Here is a 12,500-nt window from a genome sequence, read left to right as displayed (position 1 = left end):
CCTCCCTCAAATGTGCTCCATACAGTGTTGCTCATAATGGGAAGCCACACAGCAACAAAGCCAAGAGAGAGAAAAAGAGGGTGTATTTGTACTGGTCTCTGACTGCCAGGGGCCTTAAGGGAGTTGAAGACCCCCTGAGGCCCTTGGCAGTCAAAGGCCCCTTGAGGTCAGAAGCCCCTTAACGCCCCTAACAGTCAGATGCCCCATAAGGCTCCTTGCAGTCAGAGACCCCCTAAAGAACCTGGCACTCCGAGGCCCCCTGAGGTCACTGAAAGTCAGAGGCCCCCTGAGGTCAATAATTGCCCTTGCAATCAGAGACCCCCTAAAGGACCTGGCAGTCAGAGGCCCCTGACAGTAAGAGGTGCTCTGAGGTCCCTGCCATTCGGAGACCCCCTGAGGACCCCTGAGACCTTCTGGCAGTTAGAGGACCCCTGAGACTCTGACAGTTAAAGGACTCCTGAAAACCCTGGCAATCAGAAGCCCCCTGAGGCCCTTAGCCGTCAGAGGTCCCTGAGGCCCCTGCACCTCTGGCCTGATCAGTAACCCTGTCACTGTCTCAGAGGTGGTTGGTGTAGTGTAGTGGGTAACACCTCTGCCTTCTACACCAGACTGGGGTTCAATCCCCACCTGGGTAAGCACCCTACACTATAGCAATAAGAGTCCTTGGGCAAGACTCCTAACACCACCCGTGTACAATGGATTACCTGGAAAAGAGTGTCTGCCAAATGCTGTAAATGTAAATGCAGCTGCGTTTGGCAGGACATTTTTCAGTGGTAATAACAGCAGTGACACTGACGTCGGTCAGATCCTCAGCCGCGCTGCTGTACTCACTTCTGCAGCTGCGTGAGTCTGTGCTGCAGCTCCAGCGTGGCTGAGGGTAGAGATGTGTCTGAGGCCAGGCTGTGCGTGGAGTCTCTGTGGTTCTGCTGCTGTCTCGTCAGGCTGCTCAGACCCGAGCTGGATGTGCTGCGGCCGGTCTGGGCGAGGCGCACCGGAGACCCATCTGAGCCCCTCTGCCCCTGGGGGGCGCCGAGGGGTGCAGTGGGGGAAGGGGTGCAGGAGGCTGGGAGAGGTGTACGTGTGCGTGTTTGTACAGAGTGTGTGGTTGTGGAGGTCGAGTTTGCTGTGCTGGACTGAGGCGGGGCGGTCACACTGGAGACGCACTGGCTGGCGCGTCGGACCTGGACGGCGGACGGCCGGCCGGAGGCGGTTTCCTTCTCCAGGCAAAGTATCTGTGAATGCATACAAACCCAGAATCTTTAACTCTGAGGGTGCAGTTATTTCCAGCAACAGCTTTTATGTTAATTATATAGTACCTGTGGAAAACTCCTCCGCTCATTAATTAAAAACAGCAGTCTGGAATTTATATATAAACCACTCTGTCTGCTGTTTACATCATTTATCCTGCATCGTTTATCCAGCTCAAACTCACAAAGTGCCCATATGGAAGTGTGTACATCTGGACATACTTAGCTTTCATTTCATTTTATTTCATATCACTGTACAAACCTTTGGAGGTTTTGGTCCAACCATAGTGTGTGTGCATCTGTGTGTGTGTGTATATATGCACACACACACACACACACACACACACACACACACACACACACACACACACGTTTGTTTTGGTTCATACCCCTTGTTTTTTGACTCCGCCCCTGATTGTTTTCACCTGTCCCTTGTCTTCCCGGTGTCGTATTTAAACCCTGTGTTTTCGCTGGTCTTTGTTGGATGTTCTGCTTAATCTGTTGAATTCTGGTGTCAGTCATGTCTGCAAACCGCACCCCCCCAACCCCCCCTCCCCTCGATATCTCTGCATTGGCTACTTGAACCTGGACTGTTACGACGATGACCCTGGATTTGCCTTTAATAAATCTCGCTCATCTCCGCATACGCGTCCGCCTCCTCGCTCCCCGTTGCACAGGCGATATTCCTGATGACATTAGATATGTTATTCCAGTGCAGAACGAAGGAGAAAGGCAAGAAGTCAAAGGAAAATAAGAGAAAAAAAGGAAGAATTGGAGTTAAAAACCCAGGAGACACTAAAACCGCCCTTCACTGAGAAAAGGAGACGGACACATCACATAAAGAAGCTGAAGACCGCCCCGGAGTCCGGACCTCAACACCGCTGAATGGGTTTAGGATTACTAAACCAACTTCTGAGACTGAACTTCGGAGGTGTGCCTGCAGGTTTACTCGAGGAACTGAAAGCGAGTCTCCTGAGGAGACCGGAGGCTGTAATAAAGGCCTCATTGTGTTGTGGTTGTGTGTGATTTTCCATCAGATCTGCTTTCTGCCGTTTTCTCCTGGCGCTAAAGGAGCGAGTGACTTTTGAAGATCTGACTTTAAGTGAGAGCTGAAATTAAAGAAATGAACGGTGGTGTTCGGCCGCTCAGCACTGGATATCGACACATATACGTTACACATTATACACGTGTTATATTCGACACTATGGAATGAAATGCTGTGTCTGACCCGGAGTGCCAGCTTCAGTTTGAGGCTGCTGCTGGGGCCGGAGTTGCTGAGGGGAAACTGCTGAGTCAGAGTCATTTCCTCGTCCGCTAGGAGACCTGCCAGCGGCACTCGCACGCTACCCAGCATGCACTTGTGTTTATCATCCCGCACCTGAAACAATTACAGCAGCAGATCGTAAACCTGCTGTGGGAGCAAATTCAACTTCATGCACAGAGAAACAGTTAAAAACACATCAATCTCACTGAGAATCTTCAGACGAAACAGCTAAACCGCTGTAGCTGAATGGGTGGAGCTAAAGTGCTGTAGGTGCTTAATTGCTGCCTGACTAGTGACATCAGAAAACAGATGAATTCACGCCAGGCTGTGTTTGCAGGTCAGTTTCTATGTATATACTGTATGAAGTGGGCGTGAACGGTGTGTTCTGCACCCTGTGTAAGCGTGTAATGCTGTACCTCCACCTGCAGTTCCTGAGTGCGGGGGTTGTGAACCAGGAATGAAAACGCTTCCTCCCACAGCGGCTCACATGTCCTATACCGCACCTGAAACCACGGCAACACCAATGACAGCGCAACCGAGGAAAGAACAGTGTGGTTGGCAGAAAGTCACTGAGAATAAAGCTTTAATTCCATTATTTTTCAGCGAACTCTAGCGCTCAAGTTTTATTTCTTTGCTGATTTTAACATATTAGAAAAAGTAAATGTGCCATAAGCCACATTTGATGTTTTTTTACAATATTAATTCAGCAGATAAACTGTAATGGTGTGTTAAACTGTACAGAAGTGTGTTCTCTGTGGAGGATGTGTTCACTTATTTACACTTAGAAAAGCAACGAGACCAAGGGCGCCCAAACTTTTACACACAACTCTACCTTGAGCTTTCAGTGATTGAACACCTGCTTCTGACAAACAATATATATCACGTTTACATTGTTTGGCAGACGCTCTTTTCCAGAGCGACTTACAACATAATCATTTTACACAGGGAGGTGAAGGTGGTGTTGGGAGTCTTGCCCAAGGACTGTTATTGGTATAGTGTAGGGTGCTGCCCAAGCAGAGGACTGAACCCTAGTCTACAGTGTAGTAGGTGAAGGTGGTGTTGGGAGTCTTGCCCAAGGACTGTTATTGGTATAGTGTATGGTGCTGCCCAAGCAGAGGATTGAACCCTAGTCTACAGTGTAGTAGGTGAAGGTAGTGTTGGGAGTCTTGCCCAAGGACTGTTATTGGTATAGTGTAGGGTGCTTGGCCAAGCAGGGGACTGAACCCTAGTCTACAGTGTAGTAGGTGAAGGTGGTGTTGGGAGTCTTGCCCAAGGACTCTTATTGGTATAGTGTAGGGTGCTTGGCCAAGCAGGGGACTGAACCCTAGTCTACAGTGTAGTAGGTGAAGGTAGTGTTGGGAGTCTTGCCCAAGGACTGTTATTGGTATAGTGTAGGGTGCTAACCAAGCAGGGGACTGAACCCTAGTCTACAGTCTAGTAGGTGAAGGTAGTGTTGGGAGTCTTGCCCAAGGACTCTTATTGGTATAGTGTAGGGTGCTTGGCCAAGCAGGGGATTGAACCCTAGTCTACAGTGTAGTAGGCCAAGGTGGTGTTGGGAGTCTTGCCCAAGGACTCTTATTGGTATAGTGTAGGGTGCTGCCCAAGCAGGGGACTGAACCCCAGTCTACAGTATAGTAGGTGAAGGTAGTGTTGGGAGTCTTGCCCAAGGATTCTTATTGGTATAGTGTAGGGTGCTGCCCAAGCAGGGGACTGAACCCCAGTCTACAGTATAGTAGGTGAAGGTAGTGTTGGGAGTCTTGCCCAAGGACTCTTATTGGTATAGTGTAGGGTGCTTGGCCAAGCAGGGGATTGAACCCCAGTCTACAGTATAGTAGGTGAAGGTAGTGTTGGGAGTCTTGCCCAAGGACTCTTATTGGTATAGTGTAGGGTGCTGCCCAAGCAGGGGACTGAACCCCAGTCTACAGTATAGTAGGTGAAGGTAGTGTTGGGAGTCTTGCCCAAGGATTCTTATTGGTATAGTGTAGGGTGCTGCCCAAGCAGGGGATTGAACCCCAGTCTACAGTGTAGTAGGTGAAGGTGGTGTTGGGAGTCTTGCCCAAGGATTCTTATTGGTATAGTGTAGGGTGCTGCCCAAGCAGGGGATTGAACCCTAGTCTACAGTGTAGTAGGTGAAGGTAGTGTTGGGAGTCTTGCCCAAGGACTGTTATTGGTATAGTGTAGGGTGCTTGGCCAAGCAGGGGACTGAACCCTAGTCTACAGTGTAGTAGGTGAAGGTGGTGTTGGGAGTCTTGCCCAAGGACTCTTATTGGTATAGTGTAGGGTGCTTGGCCAAGCAGGGGACTGAACCCTAGTCTACAGTGTAGTAGGTGAAGGTAGTGTTGGGAGTCTTGCCCAAGGACTGTTATTGGTATAGTGTAGGGTGCTAACCAAGCAGGGGACTGAACCCTAGTCTACAGTCTAGTAGGTGAAGGTAGTGTTGGGAGTCTTGCCCAAGGACTCTTATTGGTATAGTGTAGGGTGCTTGGCCAAGCAGGGGATTGAACCCTAGTCTACAGTGTAGTAGGCCAAGGTGGTGTTGGGAGTCTTGCCCAAGGACTCTTATTGGTATAGTGTAGGGTGCTGCCCAAGCAGGGGACTGAACCCCAGTCTACAGTATAGTAGGTGAAGGTAGTGTTGGGAGTCTTGCCCAAGGATTCTTATTGGTATAGTGTAGGGTGCTGCCCAAGCAGGGGACTGAACCCCAGTCTACAGTATAGTAGGTGAAGGTAGTGTTGGGAGTCTTGCCCAAGGACTCTTATTGGTATAGTGTAGGGTGCTTGGCCAAGCAGGGGATTGAACCCCAGTCTACAGTATAGTAGGTGAAGGTAGTGTTGGGAGTCTTGCCCAAGGACTCTTATTGGTATAGTGTAGGGTGCTGCCCAAGCAGGGGACTGAACCCCAGTCTACAGTATAGTAGGTGAAGGTAGTGTTGGGAGTCTTGCCCAAGGATTCTTATTGGTATAGTGTAGGGTGCTGCCCAAGCAGGGGATTGAACCCCAGTCTACAGTGTAGTAGGTGAAGGTGGTGTTGGGAGTCTTGCCCAAGGATTCTTATTGGTATAGTGTAGGGTGCTGCCCAAGCAGGGGATTGAACCCCAGTCTACAGTGTAGTAGGTGAAGGTGGTGTTGGGAGTCTTGCCCAAGGACTGTTATTGGTATAGTGTAGGGTGCTTGGCCAAGCAGGGGATTGAGTCTACAGTACACACTATAGCAACCATATATAGTTATATATAATGAAAAAAATGGATGATGAAAACGAAGGGAAACATGCAGTTAAAGCTGCACTATGTAAAATTACTGAGCGAGGAGAATAAAAACAGGCTAAAACATTGTGAGCATGCACTTTGAGTCGCCCTGTAAAGCCTGAGATAATCTTTTACATGTTAGAGGTGTCGAGTTGGGAGGTTTTCAGACCACTTTGCATGTCTTTAATGCTAACTTTAACACACAGTCTCCAAAAGATGGTCCATTTGGATTTTTTTTGGTCTCAAATGATCTCAAAATCAATATTATACTGATAAAAAAAATTATGACAAAACAGTAATACACTCACAATCTCAGAGGCGCGTCCTTCAACAAGTTTAGACTTAGAGTTCTCTTTCAATCGTCAGATTCATCTCCTCACGGAAGGAGGCAGAATCACAACCCATGCTACAAAATGATCTTCCTGCGCTACATGCAATAACACATTTCCAAATCCCCAGATTTCACATAGTGCAGCTTTAAGATTAAAAGACCCTTATTAGTCCCACAGCAGGGAAATTCCACCTCCACATTTAACCCATCTATGAAGTGAAACTCCACATAAACACTAGTGAGCACACACACTAGGGGGCAGTGAGTGCACTTGCCCAGGGAGCAGTTGGGGGTTAGGTGTCTTGCTCAAGGACACCACAGCCTGGGGATCGAACCAGCAACCTGCCGGTCAACAAGTCTGGTTCCCTAACCTCCAGCCCGTGACTGCCCCAAATGCATTTAGTATGTAAAAGATGCCGACAGGTGCTGTTTGATCAGCGTCAGGTCGCCTTTCACAAATGAAGTAAGATGAAGTAAGATGGTTAGTGGGTGGGAAGACAAAGAGACCAACTGTTTACTCACCTTGCTCTCGTAGGTCTTTTGCCCCACCGTTAACTGAACGTATGGACTCGGATCACTGTTCACTTTCCTCCCAGACTGCAAAACAACACATCCACGATTCATCCGCTGGAACACCAGCTGTTCACATTTAAGCCATTTCTATTCAACAGCTACACTTCGAATGATGCCACTGAACTTATTCTGATTGGTCTGAAGTCATGATCTTGGGTATGAACACCTAACAGAACCCAATTCATTGTGTTCAAAGAAAACAAGAATCTCCATTTTCCTTCATTTTCAGTTTTCTACATAAGCACAACAGCTTCCGTTTACACTGTGTGATGAATGGACCGCAATAAAACCTCTTTAAATTAACTTGATCTATCTTCCTTCTACGGTAAACACGCTTTTTTAATACTAATGTATCCATGTTTCTAATGAAACATCATAGTTTTATTCACAAAGTTGGATTTTGTCATTTTTATGCTACAAACAAACTGACTTGTGACTAAACAGATTGGAATAATTAAGTCTTAATTATCACTACAGAGATAATCGCATCTTTATCAATTCTTTCCAGTTAATATGTACAGTCGGATGCAAAAGTGTGGGCGCCCCTAATCCAATGTACATGCCTCGGTGTGAATAAGTCAACATAACCTCTGCAGAGAACAAAGCTGTTAATTGGCTGAATTAATAAAAATAAATAAATAAATAAATAAATAAAATACGGCCTGTGCAAAAGTGAAGGCAGACATATTTATATGAATTTCCCCCCCAGTAACTAAACAAACAGTAATTGTGTATTAAAATGTACAACAGTGTGTTCTCAGTAAAATATGTCCAACTTGTTTTTACTTAGAACCTCAAAAAGACGTGTCAACTGACCAGGGGTGCCCAAACTTTTGCATGTTGTGCTGCACCGACTGATATTAAACAACATTATAAGGTTTCACAGGCACAGTTAAACACACAATCCCAAACCTTCACATTCACACAAACACACAGGCGCAGCTCAGTGACGCCGGGCAGGCAGCTCTGGTCATGTTAGGGAGTCGTGCCGAATGTTAACGAGGAACTCATTTCCCGAAAGCGCCGCTGTGTTACGGTCACATTCACTGCAGAATGTTCAAATAAGCACAGCGATGTTTGAGTCTTCGGGTGAACTCCTCCCACGAGGGTCTGAACCGCAGCTGGCAGGCCAACAGATTCCAGTTAGCACTAGGAATCAAGTCTATGTTCTAATGTGTTGCACTGAAATAGAGCTGCAGATGGACGAAGGAGACGGACAGATGGTGAAAACACTTTCCGTGAACGTGTGTGTGGGTGGACGGGTGACGCAAGCAAAGCTACCGAGCGGGGACAGAAAAACAAGGCCTGTCCGATACGTCCGGCGGATAAAATCAACAAAATCAGCTAACGGGAGAGGAACCGTCACACAATCCAACGCACATAACTTTTCACTTACCTAGAACATCGTCGATCAGCCAGAACATGTTTGGAGGCCAAATTTAGCTTTATTGGTTCTTAACTGGGGCAGTGAGGCTAATGTTGCTAACACTTGAGCTCAGTGGTCACCCAAACAGTCCGGCTGTTTCTGTAAAAATACACCACCAAAACTTCTGTCAACCTGCTCCATTAAGGTTGTGGTCAGGTGGCATTAAGTGGTACGACTTAACGTCTAGGGGTGGGGTGTCCTGATTCTTGTTGAGATAGAGGGGGAGGGTGAAGTGTTGGGGCTACTTGACCTTCCAAACCGAGGTTTCTCAGAGAGTCCAAGCAGAGTGTTATGACAAAATAAGAAAACCAGGCAAAACGACCAAAGAAACCCGCAGATCTGAGAATTTTCTCAGTTAAAAGTGACAATAACCACGGTATGAACTTCAGGTTAATGTCCTTTAATGCTCTACTTATGTGCACATACTGTACATTTTAACTTGGACTTTTACTTTTTTACTACTGTTTTTAGAGTTATTCTTATTTTTCTCTTTTTTTATTCTCTTAAGATTATATTAAGATTATATTTGGTGAATGGAGGAACAGCAAAGTAAGAATTTCATTGTACAGTGTAACTGCACATGACAATATGGACATTTTCTTCATAACAAGCATAAAAATCACTAATAGCACGCGGATGTCTCGGTGGCTAGCTGGCTAACTTTGCCGTTCCACCTTAAATAGTCCAGCAGTTCTGACGCCTGAAGCGCCAGAATGTAACTGCTGCTCCATTTAAGGTGGAACGGGAAAATTAGAATAAAAATCTGGAGAATATCCGACTTCAGCTTCACACCACTGAAGAATTAGGGGGGGTGATAATAAATAACTGCCCCCCTCTTTGAAGGCGTATGATCCCTAAATGTAACTAAAGCCCAGCAGTGAGGAGCTGAACTTTCCCCTCCTCTGCTGTCCCTGCAGACGGGCAGGGTCGCCTACAGAGCGGCGCTGGTAGCCGTTAATGAAGTGATGCTCTTTTATTAGAGGGTCTCATTTCAGAGGGAAGATCTCAACCACTACCCCTTATAACTCGGTTCCAAGGGAGCGAGGAAACACTCGAAAGACAAGGAGTCGGGGTAAAAATGAGAAATGGGACTGGGCTTTAGTAAGAACTATAAAAACAGAAGTTTTCAGAGACGTGGGTCTTAACGTGGGCTCATTTTAAACTGGTATATATATATATATATATATATATATATATATATATATATATACAGGTCATATTTCTGCTCATCACAATTTGTCATTCCTTAAATTCAGTCTGTCAGAGACCAAATGTTTATATCGGTCAGGCCTTCCGGAAAACAAGAGGACCAGAGAAACCAGCACAGCGGACACTTTCTGCCACAAAGTCAACACAAACGAAAGAACCAAGAGCCAAAATAATAAACGTAAACAGCAAATGATGAAGCTCACAAGCATGCAGTACAGCAGCCATCAGCCGCCAATAATGCGTCTCCTACAAATCTACGGTATCCACACTAAAGCGTGACCCAGCAGAGCAGCGTGATCCAGCCTGAACGCAGCACGGTCTGGAAGGCGAAGCTCAGCATGCTGTCCCACAGTACCTTCAGCAAACCTCTGTAGGGGTGTTTCGGAGCTTCGCCGTTAAACTCAAGCTGCTCGCTCTTCGGGGGGAGAAAAGGATGACAGAGGATGGAGGTTAGCTCACACAGACGCTGCCCTTCAAAAGTTTGTGAACCCACCTTCAGAACGATTCAAGCACATTGTCAGTTTGCAGTGGCTCAACATCGTGAGTTCAAGATGGCGCTGCACTGTTCCCTGACTGGGCCTATTTCCCATTTACGTTTAGGGCATTTGGCTGACGCTCTTATCCAGAGCGGCTTACAATTTGATTATTTTACACAGGTAGACCACGGTGGTGTTAGGAGTCTTGCCCAAGGACCCTTATTGGTATAGTGTAGGGTGTTTACCCAGGTGGGGGATTGAACCCCAGTCTACAGTGTAGAAGGCAGAGGTGTTAACCACTAACCAACCAACCATTTCCCAGACAGTGTATTAGAGTTTGCCATTTGAGAGAACGTCTAATTAAAGCCCTACACACTTAAAAAGATGGTTCTTCCAGAGGTCTTTAGTTCAGAAAATGGTTCTATACAGAACCATGAACACTCAAAGAACCTTTCAGATGACAAGTTTTTTTTTTGCTTCATGGAAGGAATCTCCAGACTGATGGAGATGGTATTTCATGTGGATCTATCTATCTATCTATCTATCTATCTATCTATCTATCTATCTATCTATCTATCTGTCTATCTATCTATCTATCTATCTATCTATCTATCTGTCTATCTATCTATCTATCTATCTATCTATCTATCTATCTATCTATCTGTCTATCTATATCTATCTATCTATCTATCTGTCTATCTATCTATCTATCTATCTATCTATCTGTCTATCTATCTATCTATCTATCTATCTATCTATCTATCTATCTATCTATCTATCTGTCTATCTATCTATCTATCTATCTGTCTATCTATCTATCTATCTGTCTATCTATATCTATCTATCTATCTATCTGTCTATCTATCTATCTATCTATCTATCTATCTATCTATCTGTCTGTCTGTCTGTCTGTCTATCTATCTATCTATCTATCTATCTATCTATCTATCTATCTATGTCTGTCTGTCTGTCTGTCTGTCTGACAGTTCATTGTGTCGTTCTGTCTGTCTGACAGTTCAGTGTGTCGTTCTGTCTGTCTGTCTGTCTGTCTGTCTGACAGTTCAGTGTGTCGTTCTGTCTGTCTGTCTGTCTGACAGTTCAGTGTGTCGTTCTGTCTGTCTGTCTGACAGTTCAGTGTGTCGTTCTGTCTGTCTGTCTGTCTGACAGTTCAGTGTGTCGTTCTGTCTGTCTGTCTGTCTGTCTGTCTGACAGTTCAGTGTGTCGTTCTGTCTGTCTGTCTGACAGTTCAGTGTGTCGTTCTGTCTGTCTGTCTGTCTGTCTGTCTGACAGTTCAGTGTGTCGTTCTGTCTGTCTGTCTGTCTGACAGTTCAGTGGGTCGTTCTGTCTGTCTGTCTGACAGTTCAGTGTGTCGTTCTGTCTGTCTGTCTGTCTGTCTGACAGTTCAGTGTGTCGTTCTGTCTGTCTGTCTGTCTGTCTGACAGTTCAGTGTGTCGTTCTGTCTGTCTGTCTGACAGTTCAGTGTGTCGTTCTGTCTGTCTGTCTGACAGTTCAGTGTGTCGTTCTGTCTGTCTGTCTGTCTGTCTGTCTGACAGTTCAGTGTGTCGTTCTGTCTGTCTGTCTGACAGTTCAGTGTGACTGTCTGTCTGACAGTTCTGTCAGTCTGTCTGTCTGTCTGAAAGTTCTGTCAGTCTGTCTGTCTGTCTGACAGGTCAGTGTGTCGTTCTGTCTGTCTGTCTGTCTGTCTGAAAGTTCTGTCAGTCTGTCTGTCTGTCTGACAGGTCAGTGTGTCGTTCTGTCTGTCTGTCTGTCTGTCTGACAGTTCTGTGTGTCTGTCTGTCTGTCTGACAGTTCAGTGTGTCGTTCTGTCTGTCTGTCTGACAGTTCAGTGTGACTGTCTGTCTGACAGTTCTGTCAGTCTGTCTGTCTGTCTGAAAGTTCTGTCAGTCTGTCTGTCTGTCTGTCTGATAGGTCAGTGTGTCGTTCTGTCTGTCTGTCTGTCTGTCTGTCTGACAGTTCTGTCTATCTGTCTGACAGGTCAGTGTGTCATTCTGTCTGTCTGTCTGCCTGTCTGACAGTTCTGTCTGTCTGACAGGTCAGTGTGTCATTCTGTCTGTCTGTCTGCCTGTCTGACAGGTCAGTGTGTCGTTCTGTCTGTCTGTCTGTCTGACAGTTCAGTGTGTCTGTCTGTCTGTCTGTCTGACAGTTCAGTGTGTCTGTCGTAATTAAAATATTAATATGGGGGATTTGTTGTCGTTCTGTCTGTCTGTCTGTCTGTCTGACAGTTCAGTGTGTCGTTCTGTCTGTCTGTCTGTCTGACACTTCAGTGTGTCGTTCTGTCTGTCTGTCTGTCTGACAGTTCAGTGTGTCTGTCTTAATTAAAATATTAATATGGGGGATTTGTTGTCGTTCTGTCTGTCTGTCTGTCTGTCTGTCTGTCTGACAGGTCAGTGTGTCGTTCTGTCTGTCTGTCTGTCTGACAGTTCAGTGTGTCTGTCGTAATTAAAATATTAATATGGGGGATTTGTTGTCGTTCTGTCTGTCTGAAAGTTCTGTCAGTCTGTCTGTCTGTCTGTCTGTCTGACAGTTCAGTGTGTCTGTCTGTCTGTCTGACAGTTCAGTGTGTCTGTCTTTCTGTCTGTCTGACAGTTCAGTGTGTCTGTCTTTCTGTCTGTCTGACAGTTCAGTGTGTCGTTCTGTCTGTCTGACAGTCCAGTGTGTCGTTCTGTCTGTCTGTCTGTCTGACAGTTCAGTGTGTCTGTCTGTCTGTCT

The 12,500-nt window shown here is 46.1% G+C and overlaps 1 protein-coding gene across 2 annotated transcripts in view; it reads right to left on the bottom strand.

The window, feature by feature from the left end:
- esyt2b (extended synaptotagmin-like protein 2b) overlaps positions 1–12,500 on the bottom strand; it is a 101,268-nt gene that overhangs the window by 6,871 nt on the left and 81,897 nt on the right. Inside the window, exons 14-18 of one of the 2 annotated variants that reach the window (XM_037531257.1) lie at positions 9,650–9,709; positions 6,609–6,683; positions 2,928–3,014; positions 2,476–2,625; positions 832–1,232 (exon numbers count right to left, since the gene is read on the bottom strand). In XM_037531257.1, the coding sequence (XP_037387154.1) occupies positions 832–1,232; positions 2,476–2,625; positions 2,928–3,014; positions 6,609–6,683; positions 9,650–9,709 (773 nt within the window). The remainder of the gene's footprint in view (positions 1–831; positions 1,233–2,475; positions 2,626–2,927; positions 3,015–6,608; positions 6,684–9,649; positions 9,710–12,500) is intronic. The other variant, XM_037531260.1, reaches the window with a different exon arrangement.

This window comes from Pygocentrus nattereri, chromosome 2 (assembly GCF_015220715.1).
Source record: "Pygocentrus nattereri isolate fPygNat1 chromosome 2, fPygNat1.pri, whole genome shotgun sequence".
NCBI classification, from domain to species: Eukaryota; Metazoa; Chordata; class Actinopteri; order Characiformes; family Serrasalmidae; genus Pygocentrus; species Pygocentrus nattereri.
The sequence above is the reverse complement of the archived record's forward strand: the minus strand, read 5'-3'. Positions and strand labels throughout refer to the sequence as shown.